Raw genomic sequence first — 24,044 nt, 5'->3', positions numbered from 1 at the left:
GGTGTTAACCACAATAGCATATGCTCAATAAATACTCGTTTACTCTTAGTCATCCTTTAATTCATAAATATTTTGCTGTGACCCTGGGTGTTAGTTGTTTCTCTTTTTTTTTTTCCTAATCCATGTTTCCTTTAATTTCTCTATGAGTGACCCAAACTGCTCTATGAGTGACCCAAACTGCTTGGATGAGGATAATGGGTGGCTCTTGGGACAGTTTGAAGAAAGATAGCCCCTAGCAGCTTTTTATCTTTCTTTTCTTCCAGGGCTGGCTTTTAAATAATGATTGGGTGCTATGCTAATGAGAAGCCCGAGAGAGTCTCCAGGTCAATGCATCTAAAGTATATTTTTGATACTCCAACCAATAGAAGTAGTCTCCTTCTTTCTTTAGCATCAGAAAAAAAGATGTCTTTTCAAACACCAGCCTATTTGTGTGTTCCAGGTAGGCAAAAATAAAGGAACAGAGGTGAAACAAGATCAGCCCTATGTTGTCAACTGGAGAGATGTTTGATTCATAATCAATGGACAAAGTGTCCTCTCTTGAGACCAGTGGCTCTTTTCCTGTGTGAGCTTCCACAGGAAGAGAGGCCAATGATCCTGATGCTTGAAGAAAGGGTTTCTGTTTAATGTTTACATTAACTGGAGCAAAATGCTGAAAAACAAATATCGAGAATTAAGATGGAGCTGAGATACCACAATAGTTAAAGGTAAGCCGTATCAAGGACACACATTTTTACTTTTTGCAGGAAAGACTGTACCATTTCTAATTGGAAATTAAATGTAGCTTAGCCTGGCCTGAGTTGGTGAAACCCAATTTTACATTAAAAATATTAATCCATTTTTTTAATTTAAAATTTTTATTGTGCTGGGGGTACATTGTAGCATTTACAAAAGTTCTTACAATATATCAAATATATCATAGTTGAATTCACCCCCTCTATTAATCCATTTTTAAGTCTATTCATGCATTCCAGATAGAAATCATCCATATTACTAAGGTACCCTCCCTGCCATTTTAAACAATAATGATAAAACTTACAAGTACGGGTTTTCATGAACTGGTACTGAGGTAGGCTAAAATTAAGGAAAGTTTGGGACTCAGAGAAAAATATGACATCTTAGATTAATCATGCTTTGGCTCAGGAGCCATCCTCACCTGGCCAGAAACCACCCACGCCCCTCCCCACTCATTGATTATTGGGTGGGAATCATCTTACTCTCCCCTTCATAGGTTATCATAGGTTTTAAAAGCACCTAAAGAGCAGAAACACACTCTCTCGGCCTCCAGATTCCGCCTGGGCCACAACATGCTCCCCTTTGTATTTCCCTTCTCTAACTTTTAATAAAACTCCATTTATACTCATGTGTCCTGTCATGGATTCTTCCATGTGGGACAAATAATTTGGAAGTTTTCCAAGCACAGACTGCACTAGTGCTGCTAACAGTATCTCCTGGTCTGTTCTGCTTCTTTTTTTTGCCAACAATCTGCCTCATACCTCATTTTCTTAACCACAGGGTCTTTGCATATGCTATTGTCATTTCCTTTGTTTGGAATGCTCTTCACTTGCCTTTATTGTACTTGTTCAATGCATTTTTGTTTACTATCCTTCCCAGTCACCTGAAAGCTCCATGACAGCAAACCATGTCTTGTCGTGTTCACCACTGTATCCATGATGCCTAGCAAATACTTAATGCCTTTAATCAGACTTTTAGCACTTAATTTACACATCATCTTCTAGAAGGTGTCCCTGAGCCTCTGACACTTGGTTAGTTGCCTGTCTCAGTTGCACCATAGGCTCCTTGTTCAAATCTGTTGTATTGCAGTGTAATTTTTGGTAGTCTGCCTTTCCCAGTGGACTGAGATTCTAAAGGGCAGAAATCATGTCATCATCCTTCTAACCCAAAGCATTCTGTGTATCATCTGGCATAACCTGAGGAGAAAAAATGGCCAGTGAGCAGATTATTGAGCAATGTTTGAGCTTGGAGGGCCCCCAACTTTGGTCCACACCCACATCTCTCATCCAGGAATTCCACGTAGCTTCCATTTTTACTCATTATTTCATGAGGGGAGCATATATTAAATTGTGCGCCGGTGTGCTGAGTCAAATTGAAACTATCCATCAAATTTTAGAGCGAACAGGAACTTCACAAACCAAATTTATCTTGGGGCTCCTGGTCCACCCTTTCTGGGAGCATGTATTCATTTTTTTGCTGCTGTCCTTGGTAGTTTACCACTTCAGAAGTAAGGAAGTCATGACTGCAGGACTAAAAACAAACTTAATGAGAAGGGCAAACCTAGGATTAAAATTTTTCAAGCCCGCTGCCAAGTGGCTGATGCCTGTAATCCCAGCTACTCAGGAGGCAGAGATCAGGAGAATTGTGGTTCAAAGCCAGCCCAGGCAAATAGTTCTGTGAGACCCTATCTCAAAAAACCCTTCACAAAAATAGGGCTGGTGGAGTGGCTCAAGGTGAAGGTTCTGAGTTCAAGCCCCAGTACTGCAAAAACCAACACAAATAAAAAACAACTGTTTTCAGATATCTAGTGCTCTTTCACTCTACTGTCCAAGTTAGTTGTCTTAGCACACCTCAATGGTAGTGAAACTCATCAAAATGCATTGCAGTAAATACGGATAGAAATTCCATTAAGCATAGCTAACTTCAGGTTAAAGGGGGGAAGGGCAAAGGGAGTAATAGCCTGACGATGTCTTCAGTAACAGGCCTATAGATGTATTTATGGACTTGGTACGGAAATGTATGGGTATATTTATGCAGTTGGTATCAAAATGTGTGGACATATTTTATGGACTTAGTATTGAAATTTACATTACAAGTAATTTCGCTGGCCTATGGGTTCTTAGTTCTATGATGCTTTGGAGGTTCATTCATATCCTGCCCTTTTTCTCCGTGGGTACCTTTCTTTTCTATGTTTCTTAAAAACATAGAAAATATCAGCGTGGGGGCTCTTCCTGAGGACAATATACTAAGTACAACTCAAGGACTAAAGACTCAGCTGCCAGAGGACAAAAACACCTAGCATTCCGTCTACGGATTTATGTCTGAAACAAAGCTTCGACACACGTGATCTTATTTACTCCTTACAACATGCCTAAACCTAAAGTAGTTCTGGAAGCCGAAGACGGCACTCATTCAACTGTGAACTGTAAATCTATGTTTTGTTCAAGAGCCTAACAACACCCTGAGGATTAAGCGGTGGGCCCCGGCTGCTTTAACTCTTCGCCTGCCTGGGAATAAAAGCACGACTGTATTTCTTCTGTCCCAACGCCATCATGGCAACAGAAGCACCCACTCTTCACTTTGGCCCACACAATCTGTCTTGGCAATTAATCAGAGCTCCCCGTGGTGTTCCTTTGGGCTGCCAGTTGCCGGGGTGTAGCAAGACTACACTCCCGGAGGGGCCTCGGTCAGGGAAGGGGCTCTGGCCTACGCTAGTGGAAGCGGGCACTCACGACGCACCGCGAATCGTCCAGGGCCTCAGTTTCCCCATCTCTAAAATGGGCTAGCCCTCCTGGCTCCCGCTAGTTCCCTCCCATTTCATGGTAGGCGTGTAGGAAGTGAAATCAGTGCTTAACCGCGGCTGAAAGTCCTCTGTTAGGCTCCAGTCGCGGCGCCGGGCATGCTCAGTAGCCCGGCCGGCTCAGCCCGGAGTCGGAAGCGGCTTTCCGCGCCTGGCCGGCCGACTGCGAGCACTTTGATGAATCACGTGTGTAGAGGCCCTCTTAAAGAGATAGGCACCTACTTTTCCTCCACCCTAAACACCGCCCCGAGGGCGGCGGCGAGCTTGATAATTGCAGCTGCTTAGGGGCAGGGCTTGCCCCAGCGCGGTGTAGTGGCAACGGCGTGGTTGCGTCTGGAGTGCCTGGGAGCCGGGAGCCCCGGGGGCCTGGAAGCCACAGCTTCCTGGCACGATCACTCTCCAAGGAAGAGGTGCTGCCGAGTCAGTGCGGGGCAGTGTGAGCGCCCCGAGGGGCTTCTTCAGTTGAGGAGAGGTGGGGTGACAGGGCACAGGTGACAGGGCCGGAGAAAGATGGAGCAGCCCTGGGCGGCGGCGTCGGGAGCGGGAGGCGGCAGCGAGGAGCCCGGCGGGGGCCGGAGCAACAAGCGGAGCGCGGGGAACCGGGCCGCCAACGAAGAGGAAACGAAAAACAAACCCAAATTGGTGAGTGGTCCCGCAGCCACCGCCGGCCTTGGGAACAGGGAAAACCCCGGGTCCCCCTGCCGTTGAACACGGAGGGACCCGGGACGCCCTCCCAAGGGTGACCGCGACCTCGCTGTGCCACTCGGGTTGCCGCTAAAGGAGCGGCCGCGCGGAGGCGCGGAGACGGCGTGGGGGCGGAAGAGCACCCGCTTCAACACTTAACCCCTTTCTCACTCTTGTCAGCCTGGGAGGCAGAGCGGGAAGGGGAAAGGCCCCACCCCAACTTGGGGACATCCAGTGTCCTACCGTATTGGGTAGGGCTGTTGTTTGTCTAACTTGTACGCACGAAGCCGCTCTGTGCAGTTCCATTTCCCTCCCACCTCTTGTCATTTGCTGTTTTGCCTCTTAACACTTAGGGGCCAAGGCAGGGAATCCCGGTCCTTTTCAGTCCGCATACTTAGAAGCCCACCCTGAGCCATGCAAGTCAAGAAAAACACAACGTAGGCCCCCGGATCCTTCTACTTCACCAGAAATCTAAGGAGGAGGCGCCTACGTGCGTTTTCCCATTTGCCTCCTCTCTCCATGTGCTCTCCCAAGAAACATTTCTTGGGAAGCCTGGGGACGGAGGCGGGGGAGCGTGGGAGTTAGAAGCTGGGTGAGACACCACCATCTGAACCGTGTGTGGGCAACGGACACAGTCACACAGCGCTTGATTACGCGCATTCAGTAGCAGTAGGCAGACTGCAAGTCAAACCATCCTGATAGTGTGAACCAGAGGTAGCAGTCCATTTCCTGCCACTGAATGCACCGAGGAATGAAATATAGGGGCCCTGGTACTGCATTGAGAAACTCTAGAGTTTCCTCAACTCATCAGTTAAAAGGGTTCCTCTTTTTGTACACATTCTAATTTGGGTGGCATGAGGGGAAAGGGCTTTCCTGCACAGATTCAGCCAGTCCTCCTTATAGCTGAAGATTGTTGGGCTAAATCGGAAGCACAAGCCACATGTTGCACGTCTAGATTTCAGTTTGAAGCAGCAATTTGAGTATAATAGAGGAGATGGCCGAGGCGGTGACAGATCCATAAAGCTATTTCCTGTGGCTTCTGGCCATTGCCTATGGACCTGTTGTACTTGTCTTTTGCCGCCTATTTGCCTTTCACTTACAGACTGTCCATGTTGGAAAACAGTGGTCAGAGCGTGATCATTTCAGGAAATCTGCAGCCTTCCATTATGAGAGAAGGGGCTTAGTGGGGTAGATTAACACAACAAATTTCAAGTATCATCAATTCCACCCCAACTTGTAACAAATTGCAAACTTGCTTACTCCAAGTGCCCTGTCATGCAGAATTCACAAATAAACTGAGTCACAGTTTCTTTGTGGCTTGTCTGTGCTGGTGGAGGGTTGAAACTTACAAAGGCTTTGTGAGTGTACTCCCAGAATTTAATGTATTTAAAATTCTGATGTTGATTTTGAAATTTATCAGATTGCAGTAAAAGAGTGATTAGATTTCTTTCTTTGCCCCAGTACAAAAGTGGAGTTTAATCAGTAATGAAAAGTTTAAGTAAAAAAAAGTTAACTGATTGTTTTCACAAATAGCTTGGTACGTCAAGCAAAAACCTTCCACTTTTAGGAAGGATATTCCAAAAAAAAAATTATCTCTATAAGTAATTACAACTTGATTGTATTCTTCTCTTCCCTTTGGCCATTTGTCCTATTTTCATCTTTTATGTTTTACTTGCTTTGACAAGGTAACTAGAAAGTTAGGAGATGCTATCACTTCCAGTTCCTGGTTAACGTCACTGTTCCACGTTGAACACAGTGTGATATATAGTAGTATTTGAATCTGAGAGTTTGTTAATGCCAACACGAATTTCCTTTTTTTCCTTGAGCATACCTTTTGAGCATTACATGATTTTACAAGTGTATGTGTCAGAGCTAACAAAAACAAATTTAGGAAGTTATTATGACATTTTAATTATGGCAAATAATTTGACAAAACAGTAAGACTTGGTAAACTTTTTAGGAAAGAGGTCATCTGGGTTTCTTAAAATTTTGCCAGTAAGATAAAACTTTAGTCAGACTACGTGTGTCTGTGTAAGTATGTAAAGAAATTGTGGTGTGAGATTATAAAAGAGCCCTGTGGCAATAGAAATTATTTGTGTGGGTGACTGGGGGAGGGTTCGTGATTCTTAAACTCTTCAAATTATGTGAAAAAAATTGAGCATATGATTATTTTTATGAGTGCCATAACACTCAAACCTCCATCTCCTATCGAAAGAATAAGAACTATTGCAATACCAAAGAAAGGAAAGGAAGTGACAGTTGATTCTACTCTAAATTAGGAAGGGGCAGAGGTCAGTGAAAAAGGGAGAAGGGGAAATAGCTTTGACCACAGACTGATTGATACTGAATTCAATTCTTCTAGGGTTAAAAAGAGGTTCACTATACAATGTCCATATAGTATTAACTAGGATGAAAGTTTCTACTATGTAGAAAAATTAATATTCTGGTAAAATGGATTCATAAAGTATAAGATTTGTGATTTAAATGTTTTCATTTAGTTTCTCATGGTTCTGGCACACTGAAGATGCAAGGCTTTCATTTATATCTTCAACTTTTTCGTGAGTATCAGAATTTTTCCAGAGTGGCATTTCAGGACTGTAATAACCGCCATTTAAGGTTAATTAAATCATACTTTAACCAAATTCACTTCAGTTTTCCTCCTATGTGCGTCCTCATAATGACCCTTTTATTTTGATTTTTTTAAAGGAAGGGAAACCTGTTTTGAAACCATCATGTTTTGAATGATGCATTACTAGTAGAGTTTTGGATTTTATGTAACTGGGTAGGCCCAGATTGTAATGTGCCATCAAATAGCATGACTCTTAGATTAGTTAGTTATTTGATGTATTTTGTTAAATTGGGTAGGAGAGAGGGCTCTGCAAGTGTAGTAAAGGAGCTAACTCTTGAATCTCACATGTTTAAAGCAGTGACTTAACCATTAAGAGAAGCCCATGGTAAGGCAGAACTAATAATGCAGTCATGAAATGGCCTTTTTTTCTTTTTCCTTGTTGAAATAAGGTTTCTTAAGTGATAGCCTGGGCTGACCTTGAACTAGTGATCCTCCTGCCTCTGCCTGTTTGGCTGTTTTTGCAGTTTGACTTTGTGTTTATGTATAACTTCTGAAGCATTTGGTTCCTTATACAGGAATGTTAAATTGTGTTATTAGTTGAAATACCAGAAGTTATTTTTCTGGTTATTACATACCTTTCTGAGTAGTTATTGGTTTACAATTAGAGGAATAGTTTTTTTTTTTCTTTTTTTTTTGGTACTGAGGTTTGAACTCATGGTCTCATGCTTGCTAAGCAGGCACTCTACTATTTGAGCCACTCTACCAACCCTGTTTTGTGTTGGGTATTTTTGAAATAGGGTCTCAGGTCTCGTGAAGTATTCGTCCGGGATGGCTTCAAATCATGATCCTCCTGATTTCTGCCTCCTGAGTACTTAGGATTATAGCCGTGAGTCACTGGTGCCAGGCTAGTGTTTCATTTTTAGATAATAAGTTCTGAGCACACTGGTTTCATTTATGCAACGTGTTTATTGAGTAACTGCTACATAACAGGTGCTATTCTAAGGGTTGGTGATGTATAGATGCTCATAGTTGAGCTGGGAATGGTGTTACACATCTATAATCCCTGCATCCTGGAGATGGAGGCAGGAGGATCTTAAGGTCATCCTGGGCTATATAATGGGACTCACTGTCCAAAAGAAAAAAAAGATGCTTATAGTCTAGTAAGACAGGAAGTTAATTTTTAAAGAGCAGTGTATAAGTTATTATAAGAACACGCATAGGAAGGTGCTATGAAAACTTCATGGAGAGGCATCTGTGAAATTGGATGCTTGGGTGAGGTGAGGAAAAGTGTATCATCATAGATGACATTTGCACCTAGGAGGGATGGATAGGGCATTAGTTGAAGAAGGGGAGGAAAAGACATTCTAGATTGAAAGGAAAGCTTTACAAAGGTCGCATGCCCAATTAAGAAAGTTTGACTAGAGATGTGTGGATCTGTCAGAAAAGAGATGGGGTCCAAATCAGGATGGATCTTTGTGTTAGAATTTCAATTTTTTTTTTTTTTTCTGAAAGAGTAAGAAGTGGAAAAGATTAAAACAGAAGATTTAAACCTGATCTAGATTTGTGTTTCAGGACGAAACTTAGTGGCTTGGGTCTGGTCCAAGTGGTAGAGCACATACCTAGCATGTGTGAGGCTCTGGGTTCAATTCCTAGTACTATCAAAAAAAAGAGAAAAGGAGAGATGGAGGGGTTGAGGGGAGAAGGAAGGAAACAGAACTGAGGAGAACTTCTTGGAGAGGGGTGCCATAATGGAGGCAGGAAGAGCAGGTAGGAGGAGCCGAGTAGCACAATGGAGTTTGATATTTAGAGTCAGAGACCTGCATTCCAATTGCTCTTTACATAAAGAGCAGTTAACAGCTCAGTCAGATTTCTCAGTATCCCAGTTTGCTTCTAAAACCTCCATTGCCTCTATTTCCTACTTCCCACCTTGAACATCTTCACAGAATCTGAAATGTCCTCCCTGTTTCTCTTTAAAAAAAAGTCTCATACCCTCTCACGGCCTGGTTCCTACCTCAGTGTTCTTTCTTCCATTAGAACTTTGCTGTTTATTTCAGCTTACTGAAGGCTCTTCTCATGACTATTATGAGTTTAAATGTTATATGCTGGGCTTGTGTCTACAAGGATTTTCAAGTACTTCTGGGCAAGGGTCCTGTTTTATGTTTATTCTTGGAAACCTGGCAGGTTATTGCGTAGGTGTGAAACAACTCAGTGATTATTAGCTGGGGATTTTTTTTCCCTGTAGGCCAGGCATTCTGAGAGTATACAGTGTTTAAAGAGACTTTTTAAAAAAAGTTAACTTTTACATGCCATATTTTTTCTTAGAATGTATACTTCACCAAATGAACCTATCTGTGTATTACTGTAATCTTGATGTTCAGGAAATTTTTCCTCTCCTCCCCTTGTTTATTTAGAGTCTTATGATGTCAGAGCATGAACTTCCATGCAGAGAAACAGTTCCAAACTGTTGAGTCAAGTAACATTTTTCTGTTACTAGTAGGAGACTTCAAAATACTGGCAAAAGGATATGAACTGTAGAACCCTGGTTCCAGTCTCATTTCTATGTTTTATTTACTTATGATCTCCGACTGCCGCGCATTCAACACCAGAAGTTTGAGCTCTGATTAACGTTTGCTTTTTTTTTTTTGTGGTACTAGGGTTTAAATCCAAGTTCTCCTGCATACCACACTACCAACTCCTTTGTTTGTATTTTGTTTTTGGCATAGGATCTCACTTTGTCCAAGTTGTCCTTGAACTTGTGATCCTCCTGCTTCTGACTCCCCAGTAGTGAGAATTACAGGTGTGTACTACCATGCCTGCTCTGGTTTTTGAGACAGAGTCTCAACTATGTTGCCCATGCTGGCCTTGAACTCCTGGGCTCAAATGATCCTCCTGAGTAGCTGGAAATGCAAATGTGTGCCACATTGCGTGCTTGATTTGCTTGACAAGGTGGTTTAGATGAAATACAGTGACAAATGAGAACACATTTAAGAATTTCTATAAATTAATACAAATATACAGCAGTTTTATTATTTTTTTTTGATGGAACTGGGGTTTGAACTCAGGGCTTCCTGCTTGCAAAGCAGGCCTTCTACTGTATAAGCCAAACCTCCAGTCCATTTTGCTGTGGTTGTTTTGGAGATGAGGTTTCTGAACTATGTTCCCGGGGTGACCTTGAACCATGATCTTTGTGATCTCAGCCTTCCTAGTAGCTAGGATTACAGGTATGAGCCACTGGTGCCTGCCTGCTCTAGAGCATTATTATTAAACCGTTACCTTTCTTAAATCAGATCTGATTGTGGGCTGGGGATATAGCTTAGTGATAGAGCAGTTGCTTAGCATTCATGAGATCCTGGGTTCAGTCTCCATTATTGAGAAAAAAAGAAAAACTGGGGACTAGGAGTGGCTCAAGTGGTAGAGCACGAGGCCTTGAGGTCAGTCCTCAGTGCTGCTGAGACAAAGGGAGAGAGAAAGAGGGGCCAGGTTGCAGTTCTTGCAATTTGATAGCTTTAACATTTTTTTTATTGTTTTATTATTCATATGTGCATACAAGGCTTGGGTCATTTCTCCCCCTTGCCCCCACCCCCTCCCTTAACACCCACTCCGCCCTCTCCCTCTCCCCCCAACCCCCTCGATACCAGGCAGAAACTATTTTGCCCTTATGTCTAATTTTGTTGAAGAGAGAGTATAAGCAATAACATTATTGTTGTACAGAGTACCATAATCTGGGTATATGTTGATTGATTCCTTATTCTTTCCCAAAATTCACTTGTCAGTTTAGAAGCTTATATATTCTACGCTTTTACTAAAAATTCTGTTGAATGAGTATAAAGATGTGAGTTTAAAATTTTTCATGGTAGCTTTTTAAAGAACCAATCTACCTTTTTTTCTTCCTATTTATCAATTTGAGGCATTTAAGATTTTTTTATTAAAAAACTTTCAGGAGGTATCTGTGACATTCTCTCTTGTCAGGGAGCATATTGACATTATACAAATAAGGACACTGAGTCATTGAAGAGTTAAGGAGACTGATTTGGAGATAAGTTTAAAAGCTATCACTTCTATTGTAGAAGTTATCTATAGCACTGAGTCATTATGCTTCAGGGACTCTAAAAGTAAAAAAGTTCTTCAATCTCTCTCTTCCTTTGTTCCTCTTTGAACAATTTATAATTGTAATCCACCTAGATTTCACTCTAACTACTAAGAGCTCTAGCAATAGTAAGTCATTGAAATGAAATCATATTCTTTTCTAAACCCGGTCTCAAAGAACCCTGTAAATAACAGGATGGTGTGAAAAGAGTACACATATAGTATATGCGAATTTACATGAATCAGCACATCTGGTTAAATATTCCTGGGTATCACTAGCACCACAAGGATTATTATTGGAGACTTACCTTTCCCCTATTTCTGGATTCAGTCTGCCCTGCCGAAAAGAGATCAGTTTCTTCTGCCAGATTTGGGGTGTTTGATACTTTATTTTTTTCTGAAGACTAAAGACACTAAAATAATGGTTAGGTGGCATAAAAATAGTTACAAACTTGATATCTAAGTGGGCATTGTGAAAGACACCCATTGTGGGAGACAGCTGAGAAGTGGTAAATGTAAAGGAAGGTCGAGATGTATTTTCACATAGCTGTTTATTGTGAATGACAGGAATAGAGAGAAACTAACTTATACTAATTTAAAACTTATTTATGTGATCAGGCTGAAACCTTTTAGTCTAAATGATATACTCTGTAGTTTTAAACAGAAATTCAACTAAAGCATAGTGCTTGCTTTGTGTGAGGTAGCCTGGGCAAAAAGATGTTGGCGCCTTTTTCATGAAAGAATGTACAAAACAAAATTCTTAACTACTCACCATTTACACAAGCTTTTGTTTTGTGAAGGTTTTACTGTATTTCTTTAGAAAGAGTGAGTTGTATTCCTACCAAATACGAGACCAGCAAATTGGGCCACTTGTCTCTGTTTGGGCTCTCTAAAGTGGTGCCTATTATAAGTAAGAAGAGTCTAGGTGGCCATTCAGGAGGCCTATGTACAAATCCAATATTTCATTAGGAAGAAATTAATCCCAAATGGCTATTGACTCAATTACCTAGCAATTCTGATGCTTATTTCAGGGAGAAGAGATGTTAGGTACCATCCTTTTTGAAAAAAAGTTATTTATTGTTCTGTGATACCCACGTCTTGATAAAGATCTGTTCAAAATTTCTAAGAGTTTCTTTTTCTGAAACAACTTTCTGAAATTTATTTCTAAAAGTCACAGAGCCAAACCCTTAAAAGCAATGCCTTTATGCTAAAGATACATACGTGACCAAAAAAATAAGCACAGGAATGAACAGAGTAAACTCTTAATGTAGTATTCTAGGTACAAGTAGCATTCTACTAGGTAAGAATTTTAATTTACCTTTAATTTGTTGGTCTCTTATCAAGATAAGAGAGATGAAGTTTTTACTTTAAAGGCTAATTAGTATGACTGTTTGTAAGACTTACGAAAAGTTTCAAAGTTACTAAAAGTAGAGAGGATAGTATGGTGGACTGCCATCTATTACTTGCCCAGATAGAACAGTTTGTCTAGATTTTGCAAATTTCCTTCATCCATCCTTTGTTTTTCCTTGCTAAAGTATTTTAGTGCAAATCTCAGATATCATGTCATTTTACTCCTACATACTTCGTGTGCATCTCTAAAAATTACTGAGTTCTTAAAAACATAATCGCTATGTCACTGTTACAGCTTTAAAAGTTAACATGCTCTTTGGTATCGTCTAATGCTTAATCCATAATCCAATATTCCCAATTACCTAAAAAATAATTAGATTTTTAATCTAACATGTACCTAATTCTGATTAAACAAATACAGTCTTAAATTAATGGTAAAATTTTGTTCACTGTTACTCCACCTAAAACACTATCATAAAACAACCCAAAATAAGTTCACTTCTGTCTGTTATTCTATAGAAGTATCTGCAAAAGTTGATTATACAAGTGTGGGTAGACTCTTTGGAACGGCTACTGTGTACTAAAGAAAATAAGACCAAATTAAGACTTCTAGCTTCACTTAGTGTTGAGTAATCACTCATTCTTCACTTTGCAATTTGTGAAGTGGGGTGGGGTTTACGTGTTAGAATTTTCCTCCCAGGGAAATGTAGGTAGTTGGGCCAAGGAAAAATAATCTTGAGTTTTCTAGATAAAGGATTCATACAACTCTTTGATACATTCAAACAATAACAACAGCATCAAAGTTTATATTACTAGCTCTAGTCTTATTTCAAAAGAAATGCCAATTTGGTACTTGAGGTGTCTCTCTTTTATTTTTAGCCACTCAGTGAATCTGGGTGATTGGGTAAGCAGACCTTTGCAGAGAGCTCTGAACTATTGGCTTCTTATTTAGATATTTGGGTTTACACTTGAAACCTGGGCTGTAATGTTGAGGTGACAGAGTTGGGAATGGGTGGAGTGGATGAGTATGAGAAATCAATTTAGGCAAATGGCCTAGACTCCCCACAGATTTATTAGAGAAATTGTGTAACTGCTACTTTCCAGACAGCAGTTTAATGGTGATAGGCATTCCTCTAACTTTGTGGACTCAAGTAGATTTAGATTAGTAATTCATGTCCACTCTACAATTTCTTGACTGACCATTTACTGTCCCAGTCAGGTGGCTGATTTTCCTCAAAACAGATAGATAAATGATAATTGTTTAATTGTTGGGATCTGACAGCTGACATTCTCTTCTTTTGTTTTGCTCTGGGGAGGGAAAGTTATGGAGGTGTTGTTTTATGTGCTTTGAAATCAACCAGTGATAAAATCTTAAACGTTTAATAGCATGTTATGTGGGCTGGAGCTGTTTAGGAAGGTTGTATATGTACATTGGAGGGCTTAAGGTAGGCTGTGCATTTACATTTTGAACTTTAATAACACTGGGGCTGTTATGTAGGGTTGGTCCCTGCTCAAGGGTGTGAGGCCATGTACCACTCACCTTTTCTAATTCACACAAAAGTCCTATAGTTTAGTTACTATATTTAAAGCCAGATGGATTTTATTCTATACCTGATAGGAAATTCAGCAAGCACAGGACATGGTTTAATTTCTCATTTAGGACAGGAAGTTTTCATTTGTTATTGATTCTGAAAAATAATATAAGGTGTTTATCTATTGTCTGCAATATGGTTTGCCCATATTCTGTTATTTAAAAAAGAATATAAGACATGTATCTATGTTTTCTCCTATTCTTGACTACATTTGCTTTTGAATTATTGAAATCCTCAAACGTAGATGGCTGTGTCCTTGCGAGCCTAGGCTGGAGGTTCAATGTTGATTGCCTTCCCTAATTAAGGTTCCACCCTTTCTGTACTCCTCCCACTAATTTTCTCGACATTGTTTTACAGTTTCTCATAGTCACAAATACTTTGGATAAGACTGCATTTTTGAAGTCTGTGTCATAAATTTAACTTATTTTCATTTATGTTGCCCATGATGCAAGGCAAGAACATATAGAAAGTTAAGATGGGTTAAAATAAAATGGAAGAGATATTTCCTCTAATAATATGCTCTGCAGTCTGGTACCTCACATTACACAATCAATGTTTTCCAGAAGAGTCAGTGTGTACATAAAACATTTGTGAGTGAAAATAACCTTTTCTTAGGCTGCTCGCACGGCTTGTTTTTTGTTGGCACTGCATTAGCTCACATTTCTCCCCCATTGGTTGAGTAGCTAATGGTCTTTACACAAGCTATTAAAGGGAAGAATAAGTTTACCATGCAGAAAATAAAAATGGCCTAGATTTTATCCATGTTGGGTGGTTTGGATTTTCATGTATTTGTCTTACAAAAACAGGGTTTATCTATATTCTTATGATGTATGAATTCTTAGACTTCTTCAATATATCCTATACTTGCTTTGTCAAACCATTTTTAGATGGTTTTAGGAATTTCTGTGAGACCTAAATCCCCCATTTTTATATAAGCCGAGTCAGCCTGAGACCATATCCTAAATTTTAAGTGGCCATATTACTGTATAAAATGAAATTGAAATATTAGTTATACTTTAAAGTAAAAATTGTTCAGGGCTGTGTGCCCAATTTTCCACACTCTTCCTATCAGTTCTGTTGTTGTAGCTAATTGGAATGAAGGTATGTTATTGTTTTATGTTACAAATCCCTGCTTTCAACCTCTTCCCTTCCTTTAAACAATGTTATCACTTGCATGTTTTATAATTCTGAAGGTCATTTTATCCCTTTGTCATTTTTACTGGTTTCTGTGTATATTACATATGTAGAAGGATAGCCTTTGGATGTTGAGTCAGTTACTGAATGTGACAAAGATTTATTTTAAAGCATTTGCCAATTCACACCTGTCACCAACCAAGTTTCTTAGAACTAGTAGAAACTGCATTTTGTGTTTTGGAGACCCCACATTTTATTTTATAGAATCCTAAAGTATTTCGTATGTGATACAGGTTGAAATTCGGTAAATAGAATATGTAACTCATCCTGTTTTTTTTTTTTTTTTGAGTTTGTTTTTGCCTATTTAAAAGCTTATGTAGAAATGAACTACTTTTTTAAAAAGTAACTCTGGCAAGTCATTAATTTGTTTTCTTTCTGGCTGTCAGTTTATTCTATAAAATAAGGGAATCTAAATAGGTGATCTGCAAGTCTCCATTTAGCTTTGACATATTAAGAGTCAAAGGTTATTGAGAGCTGTAATGAGTCTGCCCTAACATAAATACATGACATATGGATTTCAGTTAGACAAAAACTTGGGATTATGAAAGATGATTGCTTAAAGCTGAATGCTAAAGAGTGAATATTCCAGCTAAATTTACTGTCTTGTCTCTGGAGCCTGAGTTAGCCTAGTCCAGTGAAGGCCACAGTAACATTCTTTTAACCACACATTGCCCAGAATATGTAGGGTAGTGCACTGGCCTTTAGTGAGTGTTAGCTGCAGTCCATTCCTGGTCATGCTTGGGTAAAAGTTGGCTTGGTTCAGTGACAGTATAGTACTCAAGCTACCCAGAAGTGATTCTCAGTAATATACAGTACCATAGGTGTCCGTTGCTTTTCTGAGTGCTTTGTGTGTGCTTGTCAAGAACTGTACAAAGTCTGGGATTTTACCCTACTTAGCCACCTGTTATTGTTTCATGGATGACTGCAGAAGACCCATGACTCCTGGTCAGAGATGAAGGACAGTTTTTTTATTTGTTGCAAAAGCAGTAGTCAAAATGTCTTCATGACTAGCTGGTTCACTATAATCTTAAGTCCTGTAGGTTGGACCAGGATGATTCCTATGAAGGCAGTTAGTTATGCTACAGGAAAGGAACTGAACTTGTGGGATTTGCCCCTTCTACGCTGAGAAGAAGCCAGACTGCTCTTTTCTGGAATGGGGAGATATTACCTTATCCTCAAGATCACTTGCTACAAGCAAAGGCCTGGGAAATAGCCTGTATAAGATGCTGGCAGTGTCTTTTAGTCTTGGCATACTAGCAAAAATGTGCAGGGATGTCCGGGGATTGATGGTGAGTTGCCTTCCCCTCAATATTAACTCATTTCATCTCACAGAAATCAGTTTGTAGGTGACACAAAAGGCTCTGAGCAGATAGATAACTTGCTTGAGAAAATTCAGGGGTGAATTTAGCATTCCAGAGCCTTGTAACTATAAAATCCATATTTTTAACCATAGTTTTCTGTGTTGCCTAAGAGCCTAAACCTCAGGGTAGCTCTAAATTAACCCGAAGACCTAGAGGCCATGTATACTGGTGATGGTTGGACCTGGCCTACATTTGTACTGTGCTCATTTATAACTGAGAAGACAGAGTTCAGGGTTCATTTCAGTGCTAGTGAAAATGAAAAGTTAAAATTCTTCGAATCACTGCCATGGAATAGCAGGGTAGATAATGTGACCATTTGCTAGAAAAGAGCCATGAGCACGAAAATGATGTGGCTGTGGATTTTAAGCATAGGTGAGCACAGTTCTTCAAAATAGCAGTCTGTACAGTTTGGCCATTATTAAATAATTTCACTGTCACCACAAGGCTTGCTGTACTTTACTACTATTGCTGATTCTTTTTTTTTTGTCATTTTTATGTTTAGTGCTTCTGAACAGGTTACATGACAAGTCCTACTGTCTATTTCATCTTTGAGTGGCTCTCTCTTCCCATCCCTACTCCTCTTCTGTTTGTTTGTGAACTTTTGTGTCAAGTAAAACTGCTTTGGTGAAACTGCTGCTCTCTTGTTCTACAAGTACATGATATGTATTGTTTCTTGTTCAGGGAGTGCCAAGAACCACCTACTTCTCCTGCTGCTTCCTGTGTCTGCTTTGCCTAAAGATTGGCTGCTATAAAAGTGTGGCAGAGTTGGCCAAGTGCTATCTTTTTAAAATTAGTCTGCAGAAAGTGTTGTGACAAATTATTTTAGCATTGACTTGTGACGAGTAATAGAGGCCTCAACTGCGGTCTTAAGTGCCACATAATATGGAGGTGCATAATGTAGTTTGAATTTTACTTCATCTTTAAGCATCATCCCTTCCAAAAGAAAAGGGGGGGTCTTTAATTAAAAAACATTATAGGTAAGATAAGATAAAACAGTATATACCCAGAGCCTGGAGCTCTGGGATTACTTGCACTTACCACCATGCACCAGTGCTTAATTTTGTTTTTGGCTCTACTGGGGTTTGAACTCAAGGTATTGTGTTTACTAGGCAGGTGCTCTACCACTTGAACTACATCCCCAGCCCTTAAATTTTTTTTTAATGAGACATAATCTTTGTGCATCTTTATGGGGGGTCATTATGGTAATTTGATACGTGATCACTAATCTTAATGAGTTAAAATTTCTATGAATAGAATTGGCTGTATTCATAGAACTATGTATAGCACAGCATGAAACTAGAAGGTAAAAGATAGCTTAAGCTTTTTTTCTGTTTTTCAAATAGCCCTCTTTTCTATCCTTACAAATTCACATTTCTTCAAAATATGGTCCTGGTCTTTGATATCCTTTCTTTTGTTTTTGACTTCATTTAACCCAAAAAACTTTGTGTTAAGGACAAGTATATAAGGAAGGATATATCTCTTCTCTATTCCAAAAATTTGTTACTTTTCTTTAGACCACTGGTTTTCGTGGGGAACAGTTTTACTTCCTAGGGAGCATTTGATAATATGTGGAAACATGTTTAATTTTCACAATTGGGGGAAGGTGCTACTAGCATCTAGTGGGTAGAGACCAGGATGCTACTCAACATTCTACAATTCATGGGACATTCTTCCTACACTAAGAATTACTCAGCCCAAAATGTCAAGGTTGAGAAAGATTGCTGAGGTTGAGAGGCTTTTTTTCTTTTAACATCTCATGACTTTTTGTGTATTAAGTGTGAAAAGCTCCTGTTGTTCCTCAGCCATTCTTTTTTAGTTGTGTCCTTTGCCCTATATTGACACAGGGTCAGATTATCCCTTGTTTTCAAGGTAGTATCATTTACTTTATTGACTTGTACTAGTGTTATTTTCATCTTCCTTTCTACTACTATAAACCTGCTGGACTGGAAGTTATTAACTTTGTAGTTGTCAACTGTACCTGTCTTATTTCTGGCATCTAAGGAAAATATTCATTCATATCCTAATGAGTTCAAAAGGCTATTTTTTCTCCTGCTCATTCCTTGATATCCTAACAGCTTTTGATGGTGGTCACTTTTAACTCCTCATCTGTATGGATTTTACATTTTTATTTTTTTCTTTGAGACGTGATTTGAAGCCCAGGCTTGGCTAGAGCTCAATGATCCTCCGGCTTCAGCCTTCTGAGCACTGGGATTTACAAGTGTGTATCACCACATTTGGGTGTCTGTAGGGATATTAGACTTCATGTGACAGTCTCCCCTGGCAGAATCTGCAACTTGATTTGCTAACCGCCCAAATTCCCAGCTTTCCTTGCCTCGAGCCTTAAAATTTTCTCACTGGTTATGTGCTCTTCTCCACGTGTAATTACAGGCAGTGATACGGCCCCCTAATACCACCTGAATGCAGATGGTACCAAACTTTTCATCACATCTAAATTTGATACTGTATCATTGTTAGCTGAGGCATTTCCCAGCTATACTTCCATTCTTCTAAAAACAGTTTAAAACCTGGAATGCTTTATGCCACTGTTTGTTTTAATATTCTTGTTCTTTGTAAGGAACATAAAAATTCACTGCCTCTCCCTCCCCAAGCCACACACATGCTGTTTATCAAGTTTGCCTTTTCAAACTTAGATTTACTCTTGCCTCACTTATCATCGACTGTATTTCTTTATTGTTAGTAACTGACTGACCTTTATGATTTCTGTTCCAGTTGAATCAAGGTTATCTTCCTGATTTGACCAATGAAAGTCAGTGTCTTCTTGTCTTCTTTTTCTATTTGCCCCTTTATTTAAATAAAGCCATGAGCTGCATTGTCCAGTCTGCTTAAAATAGCCTCTTGTCCTTTTTTCTCTTTTGAGCGAACTCTAAGTACTTTTCCATTTCTTCATATAACTCTTAAAATCTTTATTTTCTGCTTGAAGGTGACATGATCAGTTTATTCTCCTTCAACCTTCAATTTCCTGCAGCAAGTCAGCTCATTCTGCCAACATGCATGGCTGTATTAACAGTTGTGCTTATTATAAATGCATGTTACAGTGTATAATCTTCCATGCTTATCAGGTCCTCATTATGTATGAGGCATCATGCTGAAGGCATAAATACAACTGCATACAGGTCTTTTTCTTGAGTTCATGGCCTAGTGAGAAAAGAGGGACAGATAAGTATAAAGTAGCAAGTCCTGTAATAAATAGACATTAGTGTTCTTGAGAATGTGGCATACTGTGCTTGGCAAGGATGGGAGAGTCTTCACAGATGTAACATTTGATGTGGGTCCTGGAGCATGAAGAACAGTTTGGTAAGGTTAAAAGTCAAGCCACTCTCAATACAGAGATTGCCATGCATTCAAATTTTGAGTTATGTAAAGGCAGGAAATTAAAAATGTTAAGATCTTGCTTTGTAACTGAACATAGGTGATGATAAAAAACATTTTTGACCAACTCACAAGTAGGAGAGAGAAGGAACTAAGGAACTAACATTTATTGAGCACCTACAGTGTTTTTGGTATTCTAAGGTGCTTTACATCACCATTGTACTCAGTTTTTATCATAAACATTTACAGTGTAGGATAGTTATTTCTCACGTTTAACAAGTAAGGGAATAAGTCTCAGGTTAACTGATTCTGATCCCAAAGTACATGCTATTTTATAATAACATGCTGCTTTCTTGGAAATATGATTTAAAATCTATTAAGGAGCTATAATTTTTCTTTTTCTTTCTTTCTTTTTTTTGAGATGGAGTCTTGTTAAGTTGCTTAGGCTGGCCTCAAACTTGAAATCCTCCTGCCTCAGCCTCCCAAGCAGCTGGGATTACACAGGCATGCACTACCACACTGGCTTGAACTATAATTTTTCTATTTCATTTTTTATGCAATATATATTTCATACTTTATATATTTGTATTTCATTTTTCTTCTATCACAAACTCTCTATTAGGAGTCAAATACCTGTACTTTTACATATTTCATCTTTGTTGGATTTAATTAGTTGAGAAGTAATAGAGCTTGAGAAGTTAGCTGAGTGTTGTTCACAAACAACTCATTTGTATCTATGTATGTTTTACTACTGAGGATTTAGGCAAACTACTCAGTTGGAAAGTTGGAAAAATTCTAGCTCTGAAAATCTTTTTCAGCACTTACTCTAATTTAATAAATGTTTTGGAGAAGTCCACCTCAATACTGTGATAAGCATTGTTAGGGTTAAAATAAATTGTTTCTGTCTCCTGGGTACATCAAGTTGGGAGAATCTGATGTTACAAACCTGTGGTGTAGGATGGAATGTGATAAATGCTTCTATAGGGCTAGAGGTGCTTTGGGAACACATGTGATGTTAATTCCAAATGGAGAGTTAGAGGCGACTCCGTGAAAGAGAGGCAATAGAAGAGTGTCTTAAAGTGATGGAGTAGAGATTAGGGCATTTCCTATAGTGAGAATGGTATGCATATTTTAGCACAGGCACCTATAGCAGAGTATTACAGACCAGGTAGATTATGAACAACAGGAATTTGTCACAGTTCTGGAGACTGGAAGTTCAGGATCAGGGTGCCAACATGGCTGAATTCTGGTGAGGGCCTTCTTGTGGGTTGCAGATTGCCTACTTCTTGTGGTAGGTATCCTTACATGGCAGAAAGCAGAGAGGGGAAGCAAGCTCTCATGACTCTTACAAGGTCAGTAATCCCTCATCCAATCCTTAGTGTCTTCCACAGTTTCCTTGTACCTCCTAATACCATCACATGGGAGGAGGTGAGTTTCAATATGTGAATCTTTAGGGGACACAGACATTCAGTATATAACAATACACAACTACAAGGGAGCTAAGAAAGTAGGGCATGTTTGAGGAAATATGAATTAACTCAGTGAGGCTTGGATGTGTGTGTGTGAGAGTGGTGGAGGTCAGTCTGGATAGGGAGATTGTAGTTCGGTTATGGTGAGCATTGAATGCTTACCTAAAGTTTGGACTTCAGTCTGTTACCTGTGTAGGATATTTGCACAGAGAAGTAGGGGATTGATGTAATTGGAGCTTACAATCAGACCTTACTTTAGACCTTTTATAATTGGAAATATCATGAAGCCTAAAATCTTTTGTCAAAGCTCTGTGGTAATTGGCATGTTTGCAGTGTAAATATAAAGCATCCATTAATTCTGATACCTTTTGGCATGCTTTAATTTGACAGCTTTGAACCTGTGAAATTAAACATGCACTAAAAATAGTGTCCATTTTCCTAATGTACATTTTTGTAACAACTTAATTGGCCCTTGCTCCCAGCCTACTTATTCTGTAGATCTGAGCCTCTAAAGTTCTTGTTGTTCTAAGTCGAAAGTTCTTGTTATTTTTTCCTTTACAAATAGATACTGCCCTAAAGGTCAGGTAGCTTAGATTACAAGGATTCTGCTGTCAAACTGAATGTGTTTTATCTTGGCTGAATTACAGTCTTAGAATCCTTGGACTATTCCAAGAGAAGCTGCAAGATTTATGACTACTTAAAAATCTGTTATGATCACCCCCTGCCCCATTTTCACATATGAATTCCCTAAGACAAATTATATACGTTGCTCACAACTTTGGCAAAGTAGTATTAGGGTATGGCTTGAACTAGAGTCCCCTACTTAAGATAATTGACTTAAACAAGTGGGATTTGTATTAAGAGACAATGTCAACTTAGTTTTTCTTATTATAGCCTTTCAAACAGGGAAATTAATTAGAAACAGGGTTCCATATAAATTTGAGGTAAGAGCCAGGAGAATAAGAATTTGTCCATTTTCCACTTAGAAACTTTGCCCAGGATTTTACATACCCGTTAATGTGTGTTCATAACTAGTTCTTATACAAAAGCTAATTTATAATATGAAAAATATCTGTTATAGCTTTTATTATTGATTATGTTGATTTGAACACAGAAGTTTAAGTGTGTGTAAGTATGTTTGTATGTAAGTAGGACTTTAGGGTTTAGCTGCTCCCTTAAAAGTAAAAGTAAACTCGTAATTTTGAGGTATATGATTATTATTCACTAGTGTTTCAATGTAGTTGAAGGCAAATATTCTTAGGCCAAAACTGAATGTTTTGTGATTCTTTTCTATTTCTTGAGTTGAGAGAAATAATATATTGAGAGAAATAATAATACCAGTTGTATGTTTTATTGAAAGTGAGTGGTTGTTTTTTCATGCAGTACTTTTTAGCTGTAGAGACAGGACATTTCACAAGGTATAGGTTGAGAAAATTTTCCTGCTCCTTGTTGGGTCACAAAATTTTTCTAAAAAGACATAGGTCTTTGGAACATGAATCATCCATCCTTTTCTAGACAACTTTCTCATGAGAAATTTGTGATTCTCGCAAAATCTCTTTTGAGCACTCCAAGCACGAAGAGTATTACTATAAATGCAGAGGACAGGAATTTCCTGAATTATAAATATATGGCCATATGAAAGGTCTTTGGGCAGGGGTTCCCCTGGTATGTTGAACCAAATAACTGTCTGGCCTGTTTTCCCCACTTCTGTTGCCTTGGGAATAAGAGGCCCAATTATGAGTCTGAGTAGTCTGTGTTTTGTTTCTTTCTCAGTGACCTCCATAAACGTTGTGGTGTCCAAATAGTCTGCTTCCCAAGCATCTTTCTCACTGGCCCTGTCCAGTGCCACAGTGTTGAGGGGGATAGTCAGGAACTTTGCCTCTGCTACTGACCTCACCTTCCTTTTAATTTAATAGCATGGGACATATTTTTCCCCATAGATATTATTGATGTATATTGTAGTACAGTTCAGATTCCTGATACTGTATTTTATGCTGAAAGATAGAGGTCATTCCTTGTTATCAAGGAATTTACAATATTGTAAAGAGAACAAATTTATATATAACTCAGTGTTTGGTAAGTGCCACTGTAATGGCTAGAATTTAGTGACAGGAAAGATTAATAATTTAGGTTAAAATAGGTTAGGAAGTGAGTCACTAACAACCTCTCTCTGGCCCCTCCACACACACATACATCCCTCCCACTCCTTCACACTTGCTAAGGCAAAAGAAAAGAAAATTCATTTAGAATTCAAAACGGAAGGCTTAAACCTTTACAAATCCATGGATTAGTATGTTCAGTTTCAGAATTTTCATATAAATTCGATCAAATAAAATACGGGTATGTCTTATTTTAAGAAAGTGTATACCAGCAGGAAATTTGAATTTAAGAAGCAGATAATCAATGAGCAATGATTGTTTTTACAAGAGTCAACACAGATTTATTGTAGCCAATCCCTCCAATTCCTTTCTTCTTTTAGAATGTTTGACTTGCAAAAAAATACAAATAATACTTTTTAATAAGTTTTCTAGTAAACTGACTTTTAGACTGCCTTACATTTTATTGCTATAACCATCACAATAACTTTTGTTCTGAAATGTTTAGTATATCGAAAAAAATTATTTTTTTTGCTGTACTGGGGTTTGGCTGAACTTTGTACTTGCTAGACAGGAACTCTACTTCTTGAGCCACACCCCCAGCTGGAAAAAAAAGTTATTTCTTAATCTCATTGGGTTCATATATTACTTGAAAATATGTTTATGAATGAGCATTATTGTTCAAAGTTGAAACAAGTATGATACTATATTGTACTTCCCTGGGAAAATGTTGAAATGAGAACATTTGTAGTATTTTCAATGGATTAGAAATATAGTTTCC

General features: G+C 38.9%; 1 protein-coding gene across 3 annotated transcripts in view; it reads left to right on the top strand.

The window, feature by feature from the left end:
- The first annotated feature begins 3,662 nt into the window (after nucleotides 1-3,662).
- Diaph2 (diaphanous related formin 2) overlaps nucleotides 3,663-24,044 on the top strand; it is an 879,521-nt gene continuing 859,139 nt past the window's right edge. For 2 of the 3 annotated variants that reach the window (XM_074062668.1, XM_074062666.1), the window contains exon 1: nucleotides 3,664-4,174. In XM_074062668.1, the coding sequence (XP_073918769.1) occupies nucleotides 4,043-4,174 (132 nt within the window). In that variant the 5' untranslated portion in view covers nucleotides 3,664-4,042. Of the gene's footprint in view, nucleotides 4,175-24,044 lie in introns of all 3 variants that reach the window. The other variant, XM_074062667.1, reaches the window with a different exon arrangement.

This window comes from Castor canadensis, chromosome X (genome assembly GCF_047511655.1).
Source record: "Castor canadensis chromosome X, mCasCan1.hap1v2, whole genome shotgun sequence".
Classification (NCBI taxonomy): domain Eukaryota; kingdom Metazoa; phylum Chordata; class Mammalia; order Rodentia; family Castoridae; genus Castor; species Castor canadensis.
The sequence above is the reverse complement of the archived record's forward strand: the minus strand, read 5'-3'. Positions and strand labels throughout refer to the sequence as shown.